At 51.8% G+C, this 27,230-nt stretch overlaps 2 protein-coding genes across 5 annotated transcripts; one reads left to right on the top strand and one right to left on the bottom strand.

Annotated features, from left to right (window-relative positions):
• Positions 1–628: 628 nt before the first annotated feature.
• RBPJL (recombination signal binding protein for immunoglobulin kappa J region like) lies at positions 629–13,135 on the bottom strand. 3 transcript variants are annotated; one of them, XM_035298698.3, is made up of 12 exons: positions 13,041–13,135; positions 11,775–11,883; positions 10,323–10,448; positions 9,163–9,233; positions 8,866–8,981; positions 8,425–8,599; positions 7,073–7,210; positions 6,530–6,639; positions 6,109–6,261; positions 4,170–4,325; positions 3,943–4,046; positions 629–3,834 (listed from the first exon to the last, which is right to left on the bottom strand). In XM_035298698.3, exons 1-12 carry the CDS (start codon positions 13,051–13,053, stop codon positions 3,561–3,563), a joined length of 1,545 nt encoding a protein of 514 aa, XP_035154589.2. In that variant the 5' UTR covers positions 13,054–13,135; the 3' UTR covers positions 629–3,560. The 3 variants fall into 3 exon arrangements, with proteins under 3 accessions (XP_035154589.2, XP_078227877.1, XP_078227878.1); XM_078371751.1 differs by lacking the exon at positions 13,041–13,135 and having other exon boundaries at positions 11,775–11,953; XM_078371752.1 differs by lacking the exons at positions 4,170–4,325; positions 13,041–13,135 and having other exon boundaries at positions 11,775–11,953.
• Positions 11,488–25,232, top strand: MATN4 (matrilin 4). 2 transcript variants are annotated; one of them, XM_035298696.3, is made up of 11 exons: positions 11,488–11,851; positions 14,352–14,425; positions 15,139–15,708; positions 16,416–16,538; positions 17,545–17,667; positions 17,764–17,886; positions 17,979–18,101; positions 20,036–20,449; positions 20,549–20,701; positions 24,678–24,785; positions 24,868–25,232. In XM_035298696.3, the coding sequence occupies exons 2-11, from the start codon at positions 14,356–14,358 to the stop codon at positions 24,924–24,926; spliced, it is 1,866 nt and encodes a 621-aa protein (XP_035154587.1). In that variant the 5' UTR covers positions 11,488–11,851; positions 14,352–14,355; the 3' UTR covers positions 24,927–25,232. The 2 variants fall into 2 exon arrangements, with proteins under 2 accessions (XP_035154587.1, XP_035154586.1); XM_035298695.3 differs by having other exon boundaries at positions 14,322–14,425.
• The last annotated feature ends 1,998 nt before the right edge of the window (positions 25,233–27,230 follow it).

The raw sequence follows: 27,230 nt of genomic DNA, 5'->3' as shown, positions 1-27,230 counted from the left end.
TATGGCAATGACTCAATCCTGGCTGCTCACTAGATTCATATGGGAGGGTTTCAAACAATATAGATGTCTGAGCTCTGCACCTAGAGATTTTAATAGAATTGTTCTGTGGTGTGGCCAGTATATCTAATTTTTTATAGCTTGGTAAATGATTCTAATATGAAGAGGACGAAATTAATCCATAAATAGGTTTTAGTGTTTGGAAATTCCCTGGAAGTATGTAGAATCATGTGCATAAACCCCCAAAGGGTCTCCCTCTGTCACCCATGCCGGAGTGCAGTGGCACAATCACAGCTCACTGCAGCTTCTACTACCTGGGCTCCAGCAATCCTCCCACCTCAGGGTCCCCCTGCCCCCATCCCATAGCTGGGATTACAAGCGTGCACCACCACACGGGCTAATTTTTAAATTTTTTGTAGAGATGGCCGGGTGGTGGGAGTCTTTCTATGTTGCCCAGGGTGGTCTCGACTCCTGAGCTTAAGCTATCCTTGTGCCTTGGCCTGCCAAAGTGCTGGGATTGAGGCCCGGTTTTTAAATATAAAGAAAAGGAGAATTTAATCCTTGGGTGGAGAACAGTGCCACCTGCTGGTTTCACCTTGCTTTAGCAATATATAAATATCCACCAATGCAATGTAATGCAATTCGCTGTTTATTGGACATCAACTCAACATGCAAAGCATCTGGATGCACCCTTTAGGGCATGCAGAGATAAGAGCTCCTTTCCCCATGAAGCTGACAGCCTAGAGGGGACAATGGGCATGTACGCAAAACCTTTGAGCCACAGTGGGCAGCCCATATGGTCCCAATGTGGTTCTGTGTGAATATAAGAAAAATGCCTGGGGCCAGGGCTGGCTTCATGGGCGTGCAACCTGTACTGGAGGGGCCCTGCGCTTGGTTTCATCATCTCCTGTGGCTGTCTTGAAATTTCTTTTTTTTTTTTTTTTTTTTTGAGACAGAGTCTTGCTCTGTCACCAGGCTGGAGTGCAATGGTGCGATCTCAGCTCACTGCAACCTTTGCCTTCCGGGTTCAAGTGATTCTGCTGCCTCAGCCTCCTGAGTAGCTGGGATTACAGACGTGTGCCAACATGTCCAACTAATTTTTTGTATTTTTAGTGGAGACGGGGTTTCACCAGGTTGGCCAGGATGGTCTTGAACTCTTGACCTCATTACCCATCTTGGCCTCCCAAAGTGCTGGGATTACAGGTATGAGCCACCTCACCTGGGTTTTTTTTTTTTTTTCTTCCCAGATCCTGTGTTCAGTCAAATTAAAATTCTTAGTAATTTTTGAACAAGGGGCTATTTCACACTGGGCCCCACAAATCATATAGCTGGTTCTACCTGGAGTAGTTTGGGAAATTTTGGAAGAGGAGACATAGACCTGGCAGGGCAGAACTGGAGGGAGAGGAAAACAGGACGCTTATTGTAATGCAGAAGGGGAGGTGGGGTCCTCAGTCCTGGGTGACCAGGTGGTGCGGGGGAAGGAGCTAGAGCTGGTGCTGCAAGGCAGGTGGAGAGGGAAAGGGGTTTGATGTTAGATGGCTTCAGGCTCAATGCAGCGAAGCCTCCAAGGACAGTTTCAGCAGCTGGAACTCAGAAGGTAGTCCAGGGCTTGAGCTTTGGCCACAGACTTCCAGATGCATATCCTGGTGACACTACAGGATCCTTTGGGAGGGGTGAGGACTAAGAGCTCTGTGGCTGGTCCTGGGGTTTTGGTCCAACTTAGATTATTGGCTTCTGAGACTCCTGCTTTGGCGAGTGGTAGAGGAAGACTTTAGGGCAGGGCTGGATGATGAGCGCCTGAGCCCCAGTTCCCCATGTGGTGTACTATGACACTCTTCCCAGCCTCCTTCCACATGGCTGTCTGCTTCAATGCTGCCACGGACCACACTCATTTCAGGGATATTTCCCATTCAACCCATTCCCTGCATTCCTGAGCCAAGATTCACATTCAGGGGCCACAGGCTTCTTCCTCACCCTTCACAGTGGATTGCAGCCTTGATGGCAGATGATGGAACTTAGTCAAGACTTGGGGAAGTCTAAAGAGTATACCCCATTTCCTCTCCTCTGGGTATTGTTAGTGTCTTCTTTCTCATGGGACTTTCCATACTCTGGGGGAGGAGTTTTACAGGAAATGAGCTCTTAGGAGTTCAAGCTTTTTTCCAGAGGGTTAGGACCTGGAACCCACCTTTCAGACCAGTTTTCCCATCAGGCACCACCAGAGGCTGGTACAGGTGGCTGGCACCCAGGATACCTATCTGTGTCCTTGATTCCAATAGCCCAAGCCAGTGTTCTGCCTTTTTTTTTCTTCTTTCCTATAAAGCACAGACTAGGTAGATGGCGGGTAGGCTGGTGAGGAATAGACTGTGATTCTGTCCATCAGCTCCATGCTGAGAGGCCCCTCTCTCAGCTACATTATCGCCTAGTCCATCCCAGGAGTTCTGTCCAGGGTTATCCAGGGAAAACTTGGTTTTGAAAGGGTCCTGTGGTCACCTCTGGGCCTGGGCTGCACCCTTGCTTGGGATGGAGAGATAGTAGGGTAACATCCCCAGGGCAGGGACAAGAACTCAGGATGCCAGCTGCCTCTGAATGCTGTTCCTCCTCCAGAAAAGGTCAAAAAGGTAGGCTCTCTGCTCCATCAGACTTCTGGTTATTTGTTTTCCATGCAGGTCCCCTTTTTGGTGTGTGGGTGTGAGGATGGCGGGAGGCACACTTGGGGCAGTGGCCCATACAGACCGAACTCTGCCTTGGATAGGGGTTGATTTTAACCCCGATCCTCAGGACTGCATCCGGCTGGGTCTGTGAAAGAAGTGACTGGGGGGACAGTTAAGGCGGCAAAACCTCCTCACTGTCCCAGGCACCTGCCCAGCCACCAAAGCTGTAGGCCAGGGAGCAAACACAGGCAAGAGTGCTATGCCTGGCCACAGTCAGAGAGAGTCTAGGGAGGAGCAGGTCTTTGTGCTCCAGGGCAGGGCACAGTGCTCTAGGTGGGAACTGGTGCCCCAGGTGAGAGCCAGTGCTCAGAGAGACCCCGTGCTCCAGGGGGGTCTAATATTCCAGGCAGAACCTAATGCTCCAGGGTCCTGGCATCCCAAGAGCTTGCACCCCATGCCTGAGTGTGTGAAGCTGTTTTCTCTTCAAGAGTGGACACAGATGCCTGGAGGGTAAATGTTCCAGACTTGGCTTCTCCCGGGATGTGAAATTGTGTGTGAGAGGCAGGGGGAGCTGGAGAGAGAAAAGGACAGAGGGACAGGACCACACAAATAGATCTATAGATGAAGTTACTGAGAGAGAGAGGTTTAGAGACAGAGTGAGAGGAGATGAAGACAGGAGAGCCACACAAGATGGACACCAAGACCGCGCCACTCCGGTTGTGTCTTCCTGGGTGTGTAAGGATCAGGGAGTGACCCGGGTAAGAGCCACCAGGCCCGGTTTCCAGGGTGAGCCTTCAGCTGCCCTTCTGCAGCAAAGGGGCAAGGAAGCAGGGCCTAGGACCCAGAAGCACGTCCCCGCGCCTGGCGTGGATGCAGCCCTCCCCAGTGGGCAGCCCCGGCGCCCGGGCGCGCCTAAGTCTGAATGAAGAGGTGGAAGTTGGTGCGCGTGAACTCCTGGTGGATGCTCTCCAGGAGCGCGTCGGCGCCGGTGGCGGGCTCGGGGGCGCTGGGGGGACCCGGCCGCGCGCTGTATTCCGGGGTGTAGGTGAAGGAGAAGGCACTAGGGTAGAAGAGCCCGTCGGCGCGCACCAGGCTCACGGGCACTGTGATGGGAGCGCGCAGCCAGCGCCAATCGCTACCGAAGGCCGCCACGTCCGGCACCACGCACACCAGGGATCGCGGGCTCCTAGGGGTGGGGCACCAGGGTGAGGGCTGCGGCGACTCGGCTGACGCGTGAGCCGTCCCCCCGCCAGCGCTCCCCGGGGTCCAGGGTTGCTGCCTCCCCACTGCGTACCTGTACATGGTTTCTGCTTCCACGTCCCCAAACCACACCTTGAGTCCCGCGTGGAAGTTCTCTCCGTGGAGCTCCAGCGTGGCCACGTCGCCCCCGCCACTCAGCTGGGGGAAGGTGGGACCAGGTGAGGTGAAAGAATCAAGCAGGGCGGGAACCTGCTGCCTTCCTCCCACTGGCACCCAGTGCAGGCAGGTACCCCCTGCCCAACGCCCCTAGCGCAGCTTCACCTCGAGGGTGCTGATGAGGGGCACCGGAGTGACGGGCTCCCGCGTGCACGCCAGGCTGGTGCTGAAGGAGAATTCCACCGCCTCGGTGCCGATGATGGTCCAGCAAGAGCTGTCGTTAAGCAGAGCCCTGTTCGCCTCCTTGGGGCAGGGAGAGGCCTGGGAGGAGACCCGAGGGGACCAGGCCGAAGCTTCTCATGGTGGCCACCAGCTTGGGGAGCCAGCATGGCGCATGGGCTTCTGCACTAGACCAACTGGATACCAATCTCAGGCTCTGGCATTTACTTGTCCCTTCAGCTTGGACAGTGCCCTTAAGTTCTCTCACTTAGAGTTAAGTAAGCTCGTGGGGCTAGCTGATTTCTTTCCCCTTCCTTCCTTCCTTCCTTCCTCCCTCCCTCCCTTCCTTCGTTCTTTCCTTTCTTTCTTTTTCTTTCTCTGTCTCTCTCTCCCCCAGCCGTCCTCCCTACCTCCCTCCTTTTCTGCCTCTTTCTTTCTTTCCTCCTTTCTCTCTCTCCCAGCCCTCCTCCCTTCCACCCTCCCTCTCTCCTTACTTCCTTTCTTCCTTCTCTATTTCTTTTTTCTCTTTTCCTCCCTTCCTCCCTCCCTCCTTCCCTCCCTCCCTTCCCTCTTTCCTTCCTTCCTTCCCTCCTTCCTTCTTTCCTTCCTTCCTTCTCTTTCCTTCCTTCCTCCTTTTTTTCCCTCCCACCCTCCCTCTCTCCTTCCCTCCTTCCTCTCTCTCTCTCTCTCTTTCTTTCTCTCTCTTTCTCTCTGTCACCCAGGCTGGAGTATAGTGGCACAATCTCAGCTTGCTGCACTCTCCACCTTCTGGGTTCAAGTGATTCTCCTGCCTCAGCCTCCTGAGTAGCTGGGATTACAAGTGTGTGCCATGACACCCAGCTAATTTTTGTATTTTTAATAGAGATGGGGTCTTGTCATGTTGACCAGGCTGGTCTCAAACTGCTGACCTCAAGTGATCCTAAAGTGTTGGGATTACAGGCATGAGCCATTGAGCCCAGCTTGGGCTAGCTGATTTCTAAGGATCTTTTTTCTTGGGATCCTAGAATTCCATGTGGCATTTTTTTTAACATTGTGCAATTCTATGCTCTATTAATCTACAATTTTAATATTCTTTGGGAAGGAATATTGTTCCTTCAGGAAGGAATATTCTTTGGAAAGGAATAATACTAGCTATTTTCCACATATTATTCTATCTCCTAACATTCTATGATAATATTCTTTTGGGAGTAATACTGCTTAATGATAATTATTATTTTCCACATTCTGTAATTTCCTACATTCTGTGTCTTTATGCTTTGAATAGTCTTTGCTTAATAATTCTCTGCTATTACCTATTATGATTTTTATTTACATTCTACAATTTTATATCCATATATATATATATATATATTTTTTTTTTGAGATGGAGTCTCACTCTCATTGCTGAGGATGAAGTGCAATGGCGCGATCTCAGCTCACTGCAACCTCCGCCTCCCAGGTTCAAGCCATTCTCCTGCCTCAGCCTCCTGAGTAGCTGAGATTACAGGCACCTGCAACGACGCCCAGCTAATTTTGGTATTTTTAGTAGAGACAGGGTTTCACCATGTTGGCCAGTCTAATCTTAAACTCCTGACCTCAGGTGATCCGCCCACCTCAGTCTTCCAAAGTGCTGAGATTACAGGCGTGAGCCAACCACACCTGGCTAGAGTCCCAATATTATATGACTCTAAACCACTTTAGGAAGGAATATTGCTTCATACTATGACTTACTTCTATTTTTCTACATCCTATGATTCTGTCCTGGGAGTCTATGATTTCAATGCTCCGTGGGAGGCAGTATTGCTCAGGAAGTGGCAATCATGACCACGATGATGACCCTACATTCTGTGGTTCTCTGTATTCTCACTTTCCAGGACACTTGGTGCTGGTATTCTCTGCTTCTTACCTGAAATTGCACCACCTTCTCTGTGGCAAGGCATAAGTAGGTACCTCCCCCTCCTGGGGAACTGCCTGGAAACTGGAATGCACACTTGTGCAGCTGGGAGATGGGCTCATCCACATCTAGGAGCGCACACTGCTTGGCTACTTTACGGATGATCTGCAGTGAAAGGGTGGTAGGAAGAGTGATGGCAAGGTGCCCGGGCGTCCAGAAGCTGCCCTCCCAGCCAGCTCTCTGCTACTCCAATAGCCACACGGGCACTAGTGGATTCTTCCTGCCCTTTGACTTCTGTCTGGTCCCACAAAAGACTGAGTGAGAATAGGTGTCTTCATGCTTTGGGGCCTCACTCTCCAGCCCAGCCCACGTGTGCCACATTCTCTGCGTGGATCTCAGGGAACCCGTCCAGGCATGCCCTCCCTTCCTGTACCATGGGGGGTAATGTGATCCCAGTGACTGTGCAGACGAGCTGCACCAGGGAGCCGTAGCGAACGTAGCCCTCTCGCGGTGGGAAGTCTTCTTGGGAAGAGTGCCCATCAGCTGGGGGTCAAACAAAGGAAGGGGCAAGGTTTTCAGGGGCCCCAAAGCTTCTGCTATAAACTCCGTCTTCTTGCCTCTGGCTCTTCCTCACATCACACATTAGCCTTATGGGAAGGGGTGGTACTCAGGGGAGCAGCTAAGACTGAAGGGTCTAATTCTGGAGGGGTCATTGGAGGCCATCCTCACAAATGTCCACCCCAGGGACAGAGGTGGGGGCAGGCAGCTTAGTTGATATGAGGGGAAAGGGCACGGATAATGGAGTCAGAATAGCTTGTATCAGTCACCAACTCATGGGGACTGTGGTCAAGTCTTTTTGTGTTTCTGAGCCTTAATCACATGGGGCAGAGTTGACTTTCCTTAAGGAGTCATGGCGAAGGTTAAATAAGCTAGTGTATGGGAAGTGCCCAGCCCCAGGGGCTGCAGATGTCATTACCCAGGTGGAGCGTGAAGGCAGCCCACTGTCGCGCACTGGCCACAAAGGCCCCATCCTGCACAGAGAGGTAGCGTGTAGAGACGGTCTGGGAGCGCAGGCGGTTGAAGAGGGAGACCTTTGAGCCGGAGGATATGCACACTGTGAGGGTGAGTGTGAGGGTCAGGATTAGGGTGAGGGTCAGGATTAGGGTTAGGGTCAGGGTTAGGGTGAGGGTTAGGGTCAGGGTTAGGGTGAGGTTTAGGGTGAGGGTTAGGGTCAGGGTTAAGGTCAGGGTTAGGGGGTGCAGCCAGTGCATTGCCCTGGCCTGACTTGGTCCCTTGGACTTTCCAGATAATTTCCAATCCTCTGTTTCCTGTGCCAGCCTGGCTAATATGCCCATGGCCTAGACACACTGGGCATTCACAGTTCACAGTTCACGCCTGGAGGGATCCCCTGAGATCCATGAAGAGAATGTGGCACACATGGGCCGGGCTGGAGAGTGAGGCCCCAAAGCATGAAGACTGTAGTACCAGCGACAGTCCTGCTTCAGAACATTTGTCTGCTCCTTTTGCTGCCTGGATATCTCTCAGTTCAGGAAACAAAATTAAAACACCCCCTTTTTTTTGAGACAGCACCTTACCCTCTCACCCAGGCTGGACTGCAGTGGTGCTATCACAGCTCACTGTAGCCTCGACCTCCTGGGCTCAAGCGATTCTCTGATCTCAGCTCCCCATGTAGCTGGGACTGCAGGCGCCGGTCATCATGCCCAGCTCTTTCTTTTCCTTCCTTCCTTCCTTCCTTCCTTCCTTCCTTCCTTCCTTCCTTCCTTCCTTCCTTCCTTCTTTCTTCCTTGTTTCCTTCCTGCCTTTCTTCCTTCCTTCTTCCTTCCTTCCATCCCTCCCTCCTTCCTTCTTTGTTTTAAAAAATGAGGTTTCGCCATGTTGCCCAGGCTGGTCCTGAACTCCTAGGCTCAAGTGATTCCCCCAAGCTCGGCCTCCTAAAGTGTTGGGGTTACAAGCATGAGCCACCGCGCCCCGCCTATGTCACTTTTAGTCTGTCCCTTGTTCAATCCCTGCCTGCCTAGCTCAGCTCCTGCCTAGTTCAACTTTTTTCTGCTCTGGGACCCCAACTCCCATCCTGGAGTTTGGTGCCCGTCCCTTTCCTCTCTGCTTTTCATCCTCCCACTCTTCTCATCCCCAGGCTTGGGCCGCACACATCCAGACCCCTTCCTCTCTCAGCTCTGACTCCATCTTTTCCACTCTGACCCCACTCCTATAGTCCAGCCTACCCTCACCTCCGTGCCCCAATTTAGCCGCTCTGGGCTTGGTTGCACCTCCCCGCCCAGGCCCGCGGTCAGGCCCCGCCCTGCTCACGGTCGGTGTTTTTCAGCGACTGCTTCTTCTGCGAGGGCTTGGAGATGACCTTGATGAGGCGGCTGTGGAAGGTGCCCAGCTCCCGGCCCCCGCGCAGAACTAGCCGCAGCACCAGCCGAAAGTGCTTTCTCTTGTCTGCATCCGAGATGTACAGGGTCTTGGTGCAGCCGAATTCCTAAGGGACTCGCGGGGACAGGGCCGTCTTATCCCAGCCCTCTGCCGTCGGATGAACCAACCTCTCCCAGACATCGGACGTCCGCCCCGTCGGAGGTGACCAGAAGCTCCACCACCCACGCTCTCAGGCTAGGCCTTAACGCGGGACCCCGGCCTCCCGGTCTCCCCACGGATCTCTTGGCTTTGGGAGGGGTGTAAAAGAGCCCTCCTTTCCCAGGAGAGGCAGGGATGGGAGCAGGAATCCGACCCCTTCCCGTGCGCTCTCACTCTGGAGTCCGACTGCTGCTCGAAATTCAGCTTCTGCGTCTCCGCGGCGCTGCCGGAAGCGCTGTCCAGTCCCATGTAACCACAGACCGTCGGCCCGGTCTCCCCCGCCTGGTGAGCTGGAAAGGGACGCGAACTGGCTCTGGAAGGACTCCGGAAGGACGCAGGTGCCAGGCAAGCTTAGCGCTCGCCACCAGAGGGCGCGGGGAGACTGCGCCTGCGAACCGCCCCTCTCCCGGGCCCAACCTCGGGGTACTCCCTACTGAGCAGGCGGCCGGCAGCCCTTGAGTCCGCCCTCACCTTGGTCCTGCCCCGGCTTCACCCTCCAGCCGGGCCCCGAGAGGTAGACACAGGGCGGGGGGCAGAAGAACCTGCGGAGATAAGTGAGAGCTGGATTCGTGCATCCATGTTCACTTGGCTCTCCTGTAAGCACAGCAGGTAGTAGCGTAAACCCAGCAGAACCTTCGTTTACTCCTCCTGCTCTCTCCCACGCTTTTTCATGACTGTAAACCCCATTCATATCCAAACCTTATTGTTTTGTTTTGTTTTTTCCGGAGTTTTGCTCTTGTTGCCCAGGCTGGAGTGCAGTGGCGTGATCTTGGCTCACTGTAACCTCCGCCTCCCGGGTTAAAGTGATTCTCCTGCCTCAGCCTTCTGAGTAGCTGGGATTACAGGCACCCACCACCACACCCGACTAATTTTGTAGTTGTGGTAGTGAGGGAGTTTCACCATGTTGACCAGGCTGGTCTTGAACTCCTGACCTCAGGTGATCTGCTGCCTCTGCTTCCCAAAGTGCTGGGATTACAGGCGTGATTCACTGCGCCCAGCCCTTCTGTTTCTCCTAATTGCAGCACGCTTTCCCCAGATTTTCTCCAGCCTGGCTCCATTTTAACATTCACGTTTCAGTTCTGATGTTACCTCCCAAAAGGTCTCTCAACCTCCTTGGCCTTTCTAGCTAAGGTACTCTCTGCCTTCAGTTTCCATCAATGGCCTTGTTCAGTTTTCCTTCTAATGCACTTCATAATCTGCAAGTATCTTGTTTACTGATTTGTGGGGAGTTTACTGTCTGTCTCCTCCACACTTGTGTGAGAGTGTGGACTACAGAGCAGGGGCTGTCTCTGTCTTGTTCAGCTGCATGCCCAGTGCCCAGCAGTGCCCATAGAGCCTGGCGCATACATGAGAAACATTCAGTAAGTAGCTGTTGAATGAACGAACAAGTGAATAAATGGGAGAATGAGTGAATGAGTGGAGACAGGCGATCCACAGGGAATCTCCTGGTGTGGGACTACAGACCAAAGTGGGGGCTAATGGTGGCTGAGGGACAAGGCCCCTGGTTGACTAATAGCTGAGATCTCAGTCCTGAGGCCTCCTCTGGGTCTAAAGGAGGCCCAGTGGGTGGATGCAGGGGTGCATAGGGTGGACAGCTGCAGAGACATGGGAGGGGCTACCGAGGCACCTACCGCTTCTCATTTCCATAGGATTTCTGGGCCACCTTGGCGTGCAGGATCCGCACAGTCTGTTCACACTGTTGCTGCAGGCACCTGCGCACGCCTCCCCGCAGAATGGTGGCGTGCTCTGGGGATGACCTGCAGGGTGGAGGGCGGGCAGGCAGGTCGACCGGCCGCAGGAGGGACAGCCAAGGGTCAGGGTAGCACAGGGTCCAAGCACTCAGGTTGAGCAAAATGAGGTGGACAGGGGGTTAGAGTGAGTGGGGAAGGGTGGGGCTGCTCTACATTCTGCCCCCATGGGGTCGGGAAGAGGAAGCCGTTAGGTAAGGAGGGGACTAGGCTGCAAATTGTAGGCTAAATATTTAGGCTTCGAGGTGCTCAATGAGGCCTGCAGAGAGCCCACGGGACCGCCCAGGTTCCACTCTGCAGGTCTGGCGTCTTGCCCATTGGAGTCCAGGGCCATAGGGACACATGGCTGTGACACAAAGGCTGCACTTATACTGGCCTTGGGATGGAGAAGAGTATTTTAGGGTTGATGGCATTGGTAGAGATGAAGCTTCCCCACCCAAGGGAAGCAGGGTGTGGGGGTGAGGGGTGGGGGGATGGGGGAGCCTTTGCTGGGCTCCTGGCCTGGGGGTGCTCTCTAGCCTCCTGCCTGCAAACAGGAAAGGGCCCCAAACCTCATCCCCAGGATGGGGGGTGACGTGGGGGAATCTGAGCCTTTCTGGGGCCAAAGCCTTATTCCTCCCTTTCTCCCATGAGAAGGGGTCTGTTGCTGTGTGGGCTTTCCTTCCCTCGATTACAGGAGTCAAGGCAGAGAATATGGGTTCTGCGGAGCAAGCCAGGTTAGAGCCTAGAGGCCTGGTGGTTCCCCAACCTGGGGGTCTGGATCGGTGTGAGTGGGTATGCCATAGCAATTGCAGGGAGTGAGTAGAGGAGTGGCGGTGGGGAGAGATGTGGGGGGTTAGCACGTTGAGGCCCAAGGAGAGCCGTGAACACTGAGGCTGTCCTTCTGAGCCCTTTATCCTCTTGGCAGGACCCAGTCTCTCCCCACTCCTGGAGGGGACAGTGTAGGACCGCACCCTCCAAAGCCAGGCCAGGCAGTCAGCAGCCACAGCCAGGACCGCTCCACCCCTTGGGGCTCTCCTCAAGGAAGTGCCTCCTAAGCTTCCAACGCATTCCGGCTGCCGGAGTGTGGCTGCCCCAGTCTCCTGTCTCCCGCTGTAGCCAAATTCCAGCCTGGCCCGCAGCTAGCCCGGTCTGCAGCTCCAAGGGTGGTAGGAGCAGGGGGTGCTGGGTTTGCCCCCCCTCAGGAGGAAGGGGGGAATCCCTCCCTGCCAGTGGGAGGGGTTGCAGCCTGCGCTTCCCCTCCCCACCGCCAGCCCTGGGTTAAATGCGGCTGCTGCCTCTGCGTGCTCCAGTAGCCTGGCAGTCCCCACCTAGGGCACGCTGCCACACCGTTACCTGGTCCAAGTGCCTGGGAGGCTTTGCCTGTCGGCTTCGCTCTGCAGCTGCATCTCTGATCTGTCCCGCAGGCTCAGGTGAGTCAAAGGGCTGGGAGCCACTGCAGGGTCTGCAGGGGAGTAGGTGTTAAGCCAGATCAGGAGACTGTATTTTAGCAGAGGCATGGCCTCTGGTGCCCTGTCTGACCCGCAGTACCCTTCCCCACTTCTGCAAGGTCTTTTTGAAATCAAGCCCCCACCAGCAAGGCCATCAAAATAGGGTCATCCCTTTTCTACTCTCATCCATCCCTCCAGGAACCCCCTGAAATGTCCCTAAGGGACATTTGAGAAATGATTTACAGGTCTCTCATCCCTTCCTGGTCCTCTCCCTCAACCTCACCTTAGGGCATCTCTGAATCTTTTAGACACAAGGATGAACTCTGCAGAGGAATCCTGGGTTTTAGTGTCAACCCCGCCACGACATCGCTGTGTGCCCTTCAGCAAGATACCACCCTCTCTGGACCTAGTTTCTTTCTTTGTAAAATGAGGGCTTTGGAAAGGTGATGAACTTTGGGTAGTCGCTATTTTGACTTTCTAGGATTCCTGGGGTGGAGGCAGGTGCCAGGTGAGATGTTGGCTCAGGCCAGGAACAGGATGAGGGGAACCTTAACCAAGTTTTGGGGACCCAGAGATGTCTCTGAGTGGGAAAGGATGGCGGGTAGCAGAGGCTCCTCATGCTGCCCAGGGATGCTGGCCTTGCCGTGGCCCAAGGTAGCGAAGAGTTCCCCGCCCTCCCACCTCCACCAACGCTGCCACATCCAGCTTAGTCACCCTCCCACGACTGGCCCTGCCAAAGGGATTTCTGTTCCTCTACCAAGCCTGGGAGGGGAAAGGGGAGAAGAATCCGGGACAAGAAGGCCGCCTGGAGCCAGGCACAGGCCTGGCTCAGAATAGGCGCATTCACGGAATTGGGGGTGGGGGCGGGGCTGCGGTTGGGTTAGGGGCGGCTGGCCCTCTCTGCCAAGAAACAGCAACAGATAAATGGCTAACACAGCTTCAGCATGGGGCGCCAGGGTGGGGTGGGAACTGGAAGGAAAAGAGGTTTAAAGACTTCTAGGCGCCAGGGGGCCTCAAAAGCGAGAAGGGGAACCAGGAACCCTAGGTTCTAATCCTGTTTTTGCAGCTCGGTGGGCTGCCTTCTTGGGCCTTAGTTTTTCTATCTGTACAGTGGGGGGGTCTTTCGTAGTTCTCACTGGGCGTCTCCGGGGCCGCGGGAGGGTGAGCTCACCTGCAGGGTCCATAGCGGCTCCACCTGGCCTCAGCCGCTTACCCGCCGCCCTCTGGGCGAGTCCAGTGCTGCTGTCGCTGGAACCCTGTACACTCCTGCTCCCCGGTTCTTGCGCGAGATATATCCGGTCCAGGTCTTATCTCCAAGGCCCTGGGCCCTGGCCCGCTGTTTGCTCGGTGTGGGCGCACCTGCTGGGCAGATGTGGGCTTCCCACGCCCCCTGTCATCTCGGGCGCCCCCTGGCGGTCGCTCCTGAGAGCAGGCGGGAAACAGGCGCCAAGCCGCGCGTTCTCTTGCGCGGTGAGTTTTGTTACACTAGCTGCCGCTCCACCACGCTCAGCCCTCCCTGCCGCCTGCAGCTGGGCAGTGCGTATCTCTGTTTGTGTGTGTGGAGGGGTATAGGGGAGTTGGCGAGTTGCGAAGTCAGCCACACAGAAGCTTCTTGTGTGCGTAGGGGAGTGGGCCGAGGTGGGGAAGGGCTTCTGTCTGCAGAGATTCGCCTGGCAGGAGAGGCACCCAACGCCCAGGCTGGCTCACAGAATCCAGCAGGTGTGAGATTCTCCTGCCGCAGCCACTTTCTGGCCAAATGACTGTAGGCAGCAGCCATTAACTTTTCTGAGCCTCAGTTTCCTCATCTATATGATGGGGACAATCACAGCCTTAGTCTTACAATTGCAGAGAGGATTGAATGCCACAAAGTGAGAAGAGCATTTAACACTGTGCCTGACATTTAAGAAAGGCCTTTTTTTTTCCTGTTTAAATTTTGTATATTTGTGTCTATGTATCTATTCTTATTTACTATTCTGCAGTTTCACAAAGAATCTCTTGTGGGCCAAGTGTGGTGGCTTATGCTGAGGTGGGAGGATTACCTCAGGTCAGGACCTCAGTTTGAGACCAGCCTGGCCAACATGGCAAAACCCGTCTCTACTAAAAATACAAAAGTTAGCTGGGCATGGTGGCAGGAGACTGTAGTCCCAGCTACTGCGGAGGCTGAGGCAGGAGAGCCGCTTGAACCTGAGAGGCAGAGGTTGCGATGAGCAGAGATCCTGCCCACTGCATTCCAGACTGGGCAATAGAGCAAGACTCCATTAAAACATAAAACAAACAAACAAACAAAACCTTGTGTTTCCCAGTAATCCCACTGTGATAAAAAATTTTTAATTCTGAATAATTTCAAAAATACACAAAAATAGAGAAATTAGTAATAAAATAAACCCACAACTCTCTTCCCCCTCCAAGTCCTTATCATCCAGAATAAGAGCTCTGTCATTCCTCCATCCAGGCTCTGACACCTCCCTTCTCTGTTCCCAAGCACCATGAGAGGCCTTTGCTGGCTTGTGTTGCTGCTCCTTCATCTGCCCTGGGAAACCCAGCTCCAGTCTGCAGGTGAGCTGGGGCCCAGCCCTCACCAGTGGGAGGAGGGGAGCCGAAGTAGGTCCTCCCTCTGCAGCCAGCTCCTCCTGCTGGGGAGAGGGAAGCAAGGGCTTTGGAACATAAGGGACTGGGTTTAAGTTCCCCGCCTCACCTCTCCGGGCCTCAGTTTCTTCATCTGTAGAATGTAGCTTAGTTTGGGGCACATGCAGACCTGCCCATGGGATGTTTAATTTGGAAAAATTATTTGAAAACATGGAAAACCCAGGAAATTTTACATAAAAATCCCTGTTTGGTACTTCTCTTGAAAAAGCCAGGGATCTGTTAAGATCCAATTCGCAGGTGCATGGCAGCATTTGGATGGAGCTGCCTGCCCAATTTAGGAGTGATTCAGGCTGTTTGGGTCTCCGCCGTCCTAACTCAACCAATTCACCCATGTTGCCTGCCTGATCCCTGCAGGCTTTGAGTTTGTGATGCTTCCTTGCCCCCTCATCAATGGCTAATACCTTCTCGGAACAGCCCGCAGGGCTGTGAGATGAGGGAATTCGTGCAATCTCCTAGGCCAGGTGCCAGGCACATGCCGTGTGAGTGCATCTATCTAACCTGCCTTTGCTGTGCTGGGCGCGGTTATGCCGGAATTGCGGCATTTCCCCTGAGTTTCCCTGGGGGAATCTCCTCGGAGGTAAGGTTTTGCTGACCTAGGAGAGTCTTCCCTGATCTCCCCGCAGGTCCCAGGTGTCACACTGGGCCCCTGGATCTGGTGTTCGTGATTGACAGCTCCCGCAGCGTGCGCCCTTTCGAGTTCGAGACCATGCGGCAGTTCCTTGTGGGCCTTGTCCGTGGCCTGAACGTGGGTCCCAACGCCACGCGCGTTGGTGTGATCCAGTACTCGAGTCAAGTGCAGAGCGTCTTCCCTCTCCGCGCCTTCTCTCGCCGCGAGGACATGGTGCGCGCCATCCGCGACCTGGTGCCGCTGGCGCAAGGCACCATGACGGGACTGGCAATCCAGTACGCCATGAACGTGGCCTTCAGCGTGGCTGAGGGCGCGCGCCCGCCGGAGGAGCGTGTGCCGCGCGTCGCTGTCATCGTGACGGACGGGCGGCCTCAGGACCGCGTGGCAGAGGTGGCGGCGCAGGCGCGCGCCCGTGGCATTGAAATTTACGCGGTGGGGGTGCAGCGCGCGGACGTGGGCTCCTTGCGCGCCATGGCATCGCCCCCGCTGGAGGAGCACGTCTTCCTCGTAGAGTCCTTCGATCTCATCCAGGAGTTCGGCCTGCAGTTCCAGGGCCGGCTGTGTGGTGAGTTAGGAGAGTGCTGGAGAGAGGCTCCAACTCTCAATCCAAATGCTTGAATTCCTTTCCTACCACAGTAAATCCCATCCCTCGGAGTGGCCCCGCGCTTTCCAGGTAGAGTTGCTCGGACCTACCGCAGACTGTTTCAGATTTCAGCTCTGACCACTTCTGCTCAGGCTCCATCAACAAGGAGCAACTTATAGTTTCTTGCCCTGCCCGCCACAGCTTTCCGCAGGCTTAATGTCAAACTCCAGCATCAACCCCCTGTACACAAGGAACCAGCGATTCTCAAAGCTGATCGGCTGCTCCAAAGGGTCACGGCCTTCCCTCATGGGGATGGCTCCTCCCATTATCATCTTAGCTCCTTCCACAAATGCTGCAAGATCTGTTCTAGCCACGTTTTGAGTTTATTCCGCCCACCTTGATTTAGCACCTCTCCACCTCCCTACCCACTCCTGCCCCTGTGGAGTCCTGTTCTATCCCAATGACATGTCTAACTGGGTGCCCCCTCTTCTGAGTCTACTCGCAGGGGCTCCTCAAGCCCTTCTTTCCCTAAGCCCTCCTCCCTGGTACACCCCTCTCAGATGAGTTATTTCCCTCTGAAAGCCATTTGAGGGTGATGCCTGCCTCTGATCCCATCCCCACTCAGCTCTCTCTTGTTGGAGGCTTCTGCCTATCTGTTCTCTACTGAGTCTAGTCCTGTGTGTCCTCAGGGAAGGACTGGTGTGTTGAGGGGAGACATGGCTGCCAGCACCAGTGTGTCAACGCCCGGGGCACTTTCCACTGCGCCTGCTACCGGGGCTACAAGCTAGCAGCAGATAACAAGAGCTGTTTGGGTGAGAGCTACCCCTGCCTTACAATCACACTGCTCCTGAACCTTCTTTGGCTCCCCATTGCCCCAACATCAGACCAATGAGTCTGGAAGGGCCTTTGGCAGTAAAAGCACACCTCCATCACTTTACAGGCCTAAGAAAGAAAGGTATTGCCCGGGGGTCACACAAGTCCCTGGTGGGAGCCCACAGTTCAGTATGCTTTCTGCTCCTCTTTCTCCCTGTTTTCAGGCTAGTCTTCTATCTGGCTCCAAACCACCTCCCAAACTTGTTTCTGTCTTTTCGTTTTGTTTTGTTTGAGACAGAGTCTTGCTCTGTTGCCCAGGTTGGAGTACAATGCTGCGATCTCAGCTCACTGCACCCTCCGCCTCCTGGGTTCAAGTGATTCTTGAGCCTCAAACTCCCTAGTAGCTGTGATTACAGGCACCCACCACCATGCCTAGCTAAGTTTTGTATTTTTAATAGAGATGGAGTTTCGCCATGTTGGCCAGGCTGGTCTCGAACTCCTGACCTCAAGTGATCTGCCAATCCTGGCTTCCCAAAGTGCTGAGATTACAGGCGTGATCCATGCTGCCCAGCCAATTCTCACTTTTTTATACAGGGTAATTATCCTCTCTTCAGTCCAGCTCTTGGCCATCTTTGCATATCCAGAACATCAATATGCTCAACAGGGCAATAGTTTCCCATCTTCCACAGAAGGAAGCTGTAAATAGTAATCACTCTCTTCCATTATATTCCCATTTTGCAAATAGTAAAATGGAGGCGCAGACAGGCAAAGTGGGCCAAACCCGTCCTCTGTAAGTCAGAGAGCATCTTGAGGACAGGGGCCCTGACTAATTAGGTCAGGATTGTTGGGGTTGGGGCCCAGGCATAGGTGTTCTTAAAACTTTCTTATTCCACCTGATTTTGGTTAAAAAAAAAAAAAAAAAGAAAAGAAATTTCTTTAGGTGGTTGTGCTACCAGAGCTGAGAAGGGCAGCCCTGGGCATGGACTGACCTCATCTCTTCCTCAGCCATTGACCTGTGTGCTGAAGGGACCCATGGATGTGAGCACCACTGCGTCAATTCCCCTGGCTCCTATTTCTGTCGCTGCCAAGTTGGCTTTGTACTCCAGCAAAATCAGAGGAGCTGCAGGGGTGAGCAACAACCCTGCCCTCCTGCCACACCCAGGACTGTGGCCTCCGAGGGCTCCAGTCAGAGGTGACATCTTGCTGTTTCTTCCCTCTGGCCAGCCATTGACTACTGCAGCTTCGGGAACCATAGCTGTCAGCATGAGTGTGTTAGCACCCTTGGTGGACCACGGTGCCACTGCAGGGAGGGCCATGACTTGCAGCCCGATGGGAGGAGCTGTCAGGGTGAGGAGGGCTTTCCTACATTTGTGGGAGGGATAAGAGATCTTAGCTGGTGGGATTCATCCTGATTCATTCTGCCCTGTCTCTCCTTTAAGTCCGGGACCTTTGCAATGGCGTGGACCATGGCTGTGAGTTCCAGTGTGTGAGCGAGGGCCTCTCCTACCGCTGCCTGTGCCCTGAGGGGCGGCAACTTCAGGCAGATGGCAAGAGCTGCAGCAGTGAGTGATGGGTGGGAGGGTGTTCTGTCTGCTTCTGCCCCACTGCCCACATTCTGAGTGTCTTTGACTTTGCCCTTGCTGTGGCCCCTAGGCTGTGGTGTGAATGTGTGTGTGTGTTGTGGGGGTGACATTGGAGGGGATGCCATTCCCTGCCTCCATCTCTTTCCCCACAATCCTCTACTCAGCTGCCAATGTTAGTTTTAAAAATATATATTTGATCACACTCCTCCTTTGCACATCAGCCTTCTGTGGCTCACCAATGCCTACAGAAGAAAGATCAAATGACTGAGCTCTAAGTGTTTCACATGGTGAGCAAAACCACATTAATGGATAATGAAATCAAATTACTTGGTTACAACCAACGTTAAAAAAAATAAAGAATGGAAGACAACATAGAGTTTACTGCCTGTAGAAATAGTTATATTATTCTTGAAACTTTAGTTCTATATGTATTCTCATTATTATTTTTGCTGTGGACTGTGATAAAAATTTTGAAACCACTGCCTTAGCTTCAGCCAGCTCCATCAGCCCACCTCCTGCCACACTTGAACATTTCAGTCTTACTGGCCTGCCCCTCCCTGAATGTGTCTGGAGCTCTGCATGCCTCTGTATGTGCTGCATCCCACCTTCTAGACTGTCCCTTACTGCCTTGGCAAACTCCTACTGATCTTTCAAGACCGTCTTAGTTTATTCTGCTATACCAAAGTACCATAGACTGGGTGGCTTAAACAACATTTATTTTTCACATTTCTGGAGGCTGGGGAGTCTAAGACCAAGGTGCCAGCAGATATGTGTCTAATGAGGGCCTGCTTTCTGACCTTAGATGGCATAACTATCAACACCCCCCTGTGCTGCACACACACACACACACACACACCAATCTTCTTGATGCACGCTCTTCTCTCTCTCTCTTTTTTTTTTTTTTTTTTTGAGTCGGAGTTTCACTCTTGTTGCCCAGGCTGGAGTGCAATAGCACAATCTGGGCTCACTGCAACCTCCGCCTCCCAGGTTCAAGAGATTCTCTTGCCTCAGCCTCCCGAGTAGCTGGGATTACAGGCATGCACCACCACTCCTAATTTTGTATTTTTAGTAGAGATGGGGTTTCTTCATATTGGTCAGGCTGGTTTCGAACTCCCGACCTTAGGGGATCCACCTCCCTCAGCCTCCCAAAGTGCTGGGATTACAGGCATGAGCCACCGTGCCTGGCCACATGCTCTTCTCTTCTAGCACTTTCCTTGACCAGAGCATATGCCATGTCTGACTTGCTCTGCTCTGTCCTCGTTGATCAGGATTATGTTTTAATTCTTGTTGAACCCACTTTGGTCCTAGCTCAGAATAGGGAAGGCAGCATTGTAGAGTGATTCAGGAACATGGGTTTTGGAGTCAGACAGACCTGGCTTCCTGCCTTGGCTAGGTTAGTACAAACTATGAAATCTGGGGCAATCACTTTATCCATCAGAACCTTAGGTTATAGAAAATGGGGACAACACTCAAACTTATTGGAGGATTGAGAATATATATAAGCCCTTCACCGAGTACCTGCCACATGGCAAGCTGTCAGTGAGTAATGTTTTTGTTATTATTATTGTTAATATCGGTACAGTGCTTAGAAGTGTGCCTGATACATAGTAGATGATCAATAAATGGTAGTTATTGTGGTCATTATTACAATTGTTGTTAAAAAAAGATGCTTTTAGCAGAGTGTCTGGTTTGTTCTAAACACCGAATAAATGTCAAGGGCGATGATGATGATGATGATGATGATAGTGGTGGTTGTGATGATGGCGATAATTATTACACTGCCCAGCACAGCAAAGACTCAGGAAATTTTGTCTGTTATATAACAAATGTTGGCGAGTGAATGACTAGATGAATAGACAGCTGCTGCCAGTCAAGAATCCGGTCCCTCAATTCAAGCTCTTCTGGCCGTGCAGGGTGCCGGGAAGGCCACGTGGACCTTGTTCTGCTGGTTGACGGCTCCAAGAGCGTGCGTCCACAAAACTTCGAGCTGGTGAAGCGCTTCGTGAACCAGATTGTGGACTTCCTGGATGTGTCCCCCGAGGGCACGCGTGTGGGGCTGGTGCAGTTCTCCAGCCGCGTGCGCACTGAGTTCCCTCTGGGCCGCTACGGCACCGCAGCCGAGGTGAAGCAGGCGGTCCTGGCGGTGGAGTACATGGAGCGCGGCACCATGACAGGGCTGGCGCTGCGGCACATGGTGGAGCACAGCTTCTCCGAGGCACAGGGTGCGCGGCCCCGTGCCCTCAACGTGCCTCGCGTTGGCCTGGTCTTCACAGACGGCCGCTCCCAGGATGACATCTCGGTGTGGGCAGCGCGTGCCAAAGAAGAAGGTGAGCTTGCCATGGGACACGGTAGGCTGGGCTTGGGTCAGACGCGGGGAGGCAGCTTTTCCGAGGCCTGGGGCACCCTCTGAGTCCCTGGCCCGGTAGGCATCGTCATGTACGCCGTGGGCGTGGGCAAGGCGGTGGAGGCGGAGCTGCGCGAGATCGCCTCGGAGCCAGCAGAACAGCACATGTCCTATGCCCCGGACTTCGGCACCATGACACACCTGCTGGAGAACCTCAAAGGCAGCATCTGCCCAGGTGAGAGCACCTCTCTCGGGACTCTTCCTCTCTCTCATTGCCCACCCTCTGATAGCTCCCCTTCCTAGTCACCCCCTACCTTCTTTGTAGTCATAGCCAGAGGTTGGGCTCACTAGACAGAGTTTTGCTCCTCCAAATGTGGTCAGCAGGCCAGCTGCAGGGTGGTGACCCGGTAGCTTCTTAGAACTGAAACATTTCTGGTGCTCTCCAGACTGAATAAATCAGAATTTGCACCTCGCCAAGATTCTCAGGTAATTTCTAAGCATATTAAAGTCTAAGAAACCCTAGACTAAGCTACCCATCCCCCAAAACAGTGGAAGTTCAGAATAATTTGGGAAAATTTTTTTGAAGGCACACCAGACAGCATTTGTAAGTGGAGTCACAGCATATATCCCCTGTACATGTTAGAACTCAACCTTATGAACTTGGCAAAGTGGCAGGACTGAGTATACTTTAGTATACTATACTATATTATACTATGCTATACTATACCATACTATATTATACTATACTATACTATATTATACTATACTATACTATATCATATTATACTATACTATATTATACTATATCATATTATACTATACTATATTATACTATACTATATTATACTCTACTATACTATATTATACTATATTATACTATACTATACTATATCATATTATACTATACTATATTATACTATACTATACTATATCATATTATACTATACTATATTATACTATACTATATTATACTATACTATACTATATCATATTATACTATACAATATTATACTATACTATATTATACTATACTATACTATACTATATTATATTATACTATACTATACTATACTATATTATATTATACTATACTATACTATACTAATATACTATACTTTATTAGCACACGCAGGACTGTTTGTTTTTCATTTTGTTTTGTTTTGGTGGGGGGAGCAATGTAGCTCACAAGTGCAATTCTTCTGCTTCATCATCTGGTGCTCAGCTGAGGAAAAAGACTAACTCTACTTGTGGAGGAGAAGGTGGCTCCTGAATTGCGTGTATTGTGCTCTAGGTGATATAGGGAATGTCTCCAGGGTAACTTTTACCCTAGGGTCTTTAGACATTAACCCAGGCTTAAGATGTGAAAACTCTTCTTCCAGTTTATCAGGCTCCAGCTCCAGAAAACAGATTAAGTAGGACTGATCTGGATCTGGAGAATCTGTCTTTTTTTTTTTTAAGTATATGTTGTAGGGGCAGGCACAGTGGCTCATGCTTGTAATCTCAGAACTCTGAGAGACCAAGGCGGGTGGATCACTTGAGATCAGGAGTTCAAGATCATCCTGGGCAACATGGTGAAACCCTGTTTTCACTAAAAAATACAAAAATTAGCCTGGCATGGAGGCGGGCACTGAGGCAGGAAAATTGCTTGAACCTGGGAGGTGGAGGTTGCAGTGAGCTGAGATTGTACCACTGCACTCCAGCTTCGTGACAGAGTGAGACCTTGTCTCAAAAAAAGTGTATGTATATACATATACAAATACACACACCCCACCCCACCCCGCCACCCCCCCTCCCAGCTAATTTTAATAATTGTGGAGTCCAAGTTCCTGGATTAGCTGCCCTTTCAGGGCTCTTCCTGTGCTGACTCTTACATGCCCCGCAGTGTGACTTCGGACAATTCACTTACTCCCACCCCTACCTTAACTTTTCTTTTCTGTAACAGAGGAGGCACTGGCTGCCCAAGTTTACCTCTAGCTCTAGAGTTCTAAGAGAAGTCTGGGCTCTGTGGTCAAGGCTCTTTACCAAATGGTGGTATCACTGTCTCCTGTCTCCAACCCTTGGTTTCTCCATCTGTTAAATTAGGGGTCTTTGCTGAATTGTTGTTAATAACAAGACTTACAGAAGTTTGTCAACAGTACATATAAGACCAAGATGAAGAGACAACTTTTAAATCATTACAGTTGTTGAAGGCTAAAGGGCAGGCATTGGACTTATTACTTCACTACTTGTAATCCTTTTCCTTTGTATTCCTAAGGTACTTTTGTTGTAGCATTTTTTTAAAAGTAATTCCCTGTAATTTTTTTTGTTTTTTGAGATGGAGTCTGGCTCTGTTGCCCAGGTTGGAGTGCAGTGGCATGATCTTGGCTCACTGCAACCTCTGCCTCCTGGATTCAAGCGATTCTCCTGCCTCAGCCTCCCGAGTAGCTGGGATTACAGGCGCCCACCACCACACCTGGCTAATTTTTTGTATTTTTAGTAGAGACGGGGTTTCAACATCTTGGCCAGACTGGTCTTGAACTCCTGACCTCATGATCCACCTGCCTCGGCCTCCCAAAGTGCTGGGATTACAGGCATGAACCACCTCGCCTGGCCTCCCTGTAATCTTAACAACGGCACATGCTTATAGAAATTTAGTGAATCTAAGATACCATTCATTTTAAGATTCACCATTATGTGCTGCTAAGGAAAAACATGTGCCAATTTTAATTATAAGTTCTCCTGCCCAACCCTCAAGATGTTAAGATGTATAGGGAGATAGAGTTGGATCAGAATTAGTGGTTTCTCAACATTAGGGAACATCAGAATCACCTGGAGGACCTTTAAAAACACAAATTTCTGGCTTCAACTCCAGATTTTCTGATTCAGTATGTTTGGGGTGGTGTCTGATAATTTGCATTTCCGATAAATTTCCACATGATGCTGATGCTGCTGGTTCAAGGACCACACTTTGAGAATCACTGATCTAGTTGAAATACACTATAAAGCAGTGGTACACAACCTTTTTGGCACCAGGGACTGGTTCTGTGGAAGACAATTTTTCCATGACGGTGGTGGGGAGGATGGTTTCAGGATGATTCAAGCACGTTACATTTATTGTGCACTTTATTTCTATTATTACATTGTAATATACAATGAAATAATTAAACAATTCACCACAATGTATAATCAGTGGGAGCCCTCAGCTTGCTTTCCTGCAGTTAGATGGTCCCATCTGTGGGTGATGGGAGACAGTGACAGATCATCAGGCATTAGATTTTCATAACAAGTCTGCAACCTGGATCCCTCCCATGCAGAGTTTACAATAGGGTTTGTGCTCCCATGAGAATCTAACAATGCCACGGATCTGACAGGAGAGGTGCTCAGGTTGTAATGGGAGTGATGGGGAGCAGCTGGAAATACAGGTGAAGCTCCTTTGCCTGCTGGCTGCTCACCTCCTGCTGTGTGGCTCAGTTTTTAACAGGCCACGGGCTGGTACTGGTCCATGTGATGTGCTGGTAATGGTCCATGGCCTGGGGGTTGGGGACCCCTGCTGTATTTACTTGAACCAGGCAGTGTTCTAGATCTGTGCTTTTTCAAAAAGGTAGGCAGTAGCTATTACAGATACCTATTTAATTAAAATGGATTGAAATAAAATAAATTTTAGACCTTTAGTGGCACCAGTCACATTTGAAGTGTTAAACAGCCACATGTGGCTTGTGGCTACTGCTTCGGATAGGACAGGTATGGAACACTTCCATCACTGCATACAACTTTATTTGGAGAGTGCTCCTCAAAGTGGGGTCCACAGACCAGAAGCATCAGCATCATTTGGGATCTTATTAGAAATGTAGCTTCTGAACTCCTTCTCCATTCTGAATCAGAATCTATATGTTAACAAGCTCTCCTGATGATTCCAATGAGCATTAAGGTTTGAGAAACACTCTTGTAAGTTGTGCACATGCGCACACACACGCACACATACACAGGTGACTGAATCCTCGAAGCCACTGATGCGTACATTCTTTCATTATATCCATTTTATAGACGAGGAAACCGAGCTTAGAAAGGTTAGTGAGTTTCTCAGTATTTCACAGCTATTTAGCTTGGGACTCAGCCCAGGTCTCTCTGAATCCAAAGCCCATATACTCAACCATAGGCCCAGTGCAGGGAAATCAGTGGGCCAAGGCTAAAGCAATTTCTCATCCCCCTGACCCTTTGTGCCTGGCTTGCAGAGGAGGGTATCAGCGCCGGGACAGAGCTTCGGAGCCCATGTGAATGCGAAAGCCTAGTGGAATTCGAGGGCCGCACGCTGGGGGCGCTCGAGAACCTGACGCGGAACCATATCCTTTGGGGCTGGTGGCCCGGGCTGGCGGGAAAGTGAAGGGACCCCGGCGAACCCCAGCGGCTTCCTTAACCGCTCACTGGCCCAGCTGACCGCGCGCCTGGAGGATCTGGAGAACCATCTGGCCAACCATAAGTGAGGGACACTCGGGCTGGGGCGCGGCCCCACGGACCGTGCCAGTTGCGCGCCATTGGGGCGCCGGGGCCAGGCAGAACCTGGGCCCGTCGGGATTGGGCTGTCCGGGCGGAGGCGATGGCGAGCTTCCAGCGCTGCGCTGAGCTGGCCTCGCCCGGACCAGAAGGCAGACTCCGGGGGTCACGGGGATAGCGGGTGATGGGGGAAGGGGCACGTGCTAGACCGGCACGCCTTCCCCGCATGCTGTTCTCAGTTCTTTGTTGGATTTGTTTGTTTTCTTTTTCTTAAAAAAAAATCTGATTTCCACCGGGTCCGTTTTTGGGTCTTGCTGCATCGCCAGGGGGAGGGGAAGCCAGACGGAGCACGCTCTGCTGGCGCCCGGGCGGCGTCTCCTTGGAGAAAGGCGCATTGTGCGGGGGTCGGGCGCGGGGGCGCCGTTTTCCCCTGCTTGTTTGTTCAGCGGAGAACAGATGGCTCCTTATGCAGGCTGCGGGAAGGGAGGGGGCTCAACAGGAATCCTTGGGGTCTGAGCAAGTTTGCGCCACCCCATTCCCCCGCGGATTGAACGCTTCGCTCTCCGGCCAGGCCTATCCCATGGTGCCCCAAATCTGGCTCAAAAACTGCTAGGGCTGAGCACTGGTGAGGGGTGCGGGGTGGGGTGGCGTTGGTGGGAAACCGAGAGGCAGTAATTGAACCCTAAATGGATGGAGTGGGAGTGGATAAATGAGCTTTGCCCGATTTTAACTCCCTCCTGCACTAGGTGGGAAGAGGAGGAGGTATCAGCTGGGACCCCTGTCTATCCAGCCTGGTGCCTTCCTTCTGTCACCCTCCCAGCCCCTCCGAAAGCACTTCTATCAGCAAAGAACACAAACCAGTACCATTTTCCAGGTGCATGCAAGAAACCACGGAGTTTAAAATGCTTCCAGTCCTAGAGTGATTTGGGGAAAGTTATTTTGTGTTTGTTTCCTCATCCGCAAAGTAGAGACTGAAATTCTTACCCCCAAGGGTGATGGGGAGAATCAAGGACTTTGTTCTAAGGCATGTGACCTGTGCCTGGTACCTGTCAGGCCCTCAATTAATGGTAGCCGTTAACTATTCTTACAGTAATCGCTAACATATTTAGTGCTGGGCTTTATTGTAACTGATTTGCAGGTGATTGCCACCACTCTTCTGCATGCTGTCAAATATGTTAAGTAGTTAACATATTTAGTGTTGGGCATTATTGTAACTGATTTTCATTTTATCCTTGCAACCATCTTATGAAATAAGAATTATTGCTTTTATCATCCCCATTTTACAGATGAGGAAACTGAGGCACAGAAAGGTTAAGTTTCCAATAGTAACATAACCAGTAAGAAACTGAACCAGGATGTTTCCTATGGCTGCCCTAATAAGTTACCACAAATTGAGTGCCTAACAACACAAATTTATTACCTTACAGTTTTTAGGTCAGAAGTCCAAAATGTGTTGGCAAGGCTTTATTCCTTCCGGTGGCTTTTGTTTCCTGGCCTTTTCCAGCTTCAAGAGGCTACCTGAATTCCTTCGGTCCTGGCCCCACATCACTTCAACCCGTTTCCATCAGTGCATCTCTTTCTCTGACTCTGACTCTTCCATCTCTGTCTTATAAGGACCCTTCTGATTATATTGGCATGACCTGGATAATCAAAGATAATCATCCCATCTCAGGCTCTCTATCTTAGCCACATCTGCAAAGACCCTTTTGTAATGTGAGGTGACATAATCACAGGTTCCAGGGATTAAAACGTGGACATCTTTGTGGGGATGGCTATTCTGCCTACCACATGGGGCTTGAAGCCAGGCTGACTGACGTCAGAGCAGCTTCTCTTAAGCACTCTCTGCCAGGCACCTTGCTAGGCTTGGTGAAGAGGTAGAAACTGACGAATGAGAAAAGCTGTTGAGTTGCGGAAGCTCCAGGCTAGAAGGGCTGCGGTCCACCTGACTACCCCTGTAGCAGAAAGAGGGAATTTCAGATGAGAGGGGGGAGAAATTCCAGAGAGGTGATCGTTAAACAGTGGCTGGAATTTTCACAGGAGGCCACGGGGGACTTTACAGGTGAGTAAAGCATGAACTATGTGTGGTCAGGAGAGACTGGAATATGGGGGATGGGAGTGATCATCTTAACTGGCCATGAGGATCAGATGAGCTAAAGCCCTATGGACACCACTTGGCATGCGACCTCACCTTGCCTTACCACTCATTTTACATTTGTGGAAACTGAGGCCTAGAGGCCAGAGTTGCCTGCCCAAGATCACACAGAGACAAAGCACCAGTTGTGCCAGGAAGAAGC

The sequence above is a fragment of the Callithrix jacchus genome, chromosome 5, assembly GCF_049354715.1.
Source record: "Callithrix jacchus isolate 240 chromosome 5, calJac240_pri, whole genome shotgun sequence".
Classification (NCBI taxonomy): domain Eukaryota; kingdom Metazoa; phylum Chordata; class Mammalia; order Primates; family Cebidae; genus Callithrix; species Callithrix jacchus.
Note: the sequence above shows the minus strand (reverse complement) of the source record. Positions and strands in the feature narration are given on the sequence as shown.

Excerpts from the sequence above, each read along its gene's own strand:
- RBPJL (XM_078371751.1), bottom strand. The coding sequence starts at position 11,938 with ATGCCTCTGCTAAAATACAGTCTCCTGATCTGGCTTAACACCTACTCC. Across the intron at positions 10,449-11,774 it reads CTCCCAGGCACTTGGACCAG|GTCATCCCCAGAGCACGCCA; the intron begins GTAACGGTGTGG and ends TCCACCCTGCAG. Across the intron at positions 4,326-6,108 it reads AGAAGGTGGTGCAATTTCAG|GCCTCTCCCTGCCCCAAGGA; the intron begins GTAAGAAGCAGA and ends GTCTCCTCCCAG.
- MATN4 (XM_035298696.3), top strand. The coding sequence starts at position 14,356 with ATGAGAGGCCTTTGCTGGCTTGTGTTGCTGCTCCTTCATCTGCCCTGG. Across the intron at positions 20,450-20,548 it reads AGCGCGTGCCAAAGAAGAAG|GCATCGTCATGTACGCCGTG; the intron begins GTGAGCTTGCCA and ends CTGGCCCGGTAG. Across the intron at positions 20,702-24,677 it reads CAAAGGCAGCATCTGCCCAG|AGGAGGGTATCAGCGCCGGG; the intron begins GTGAGAGCACCT and ends CCTGGCTTGCAG.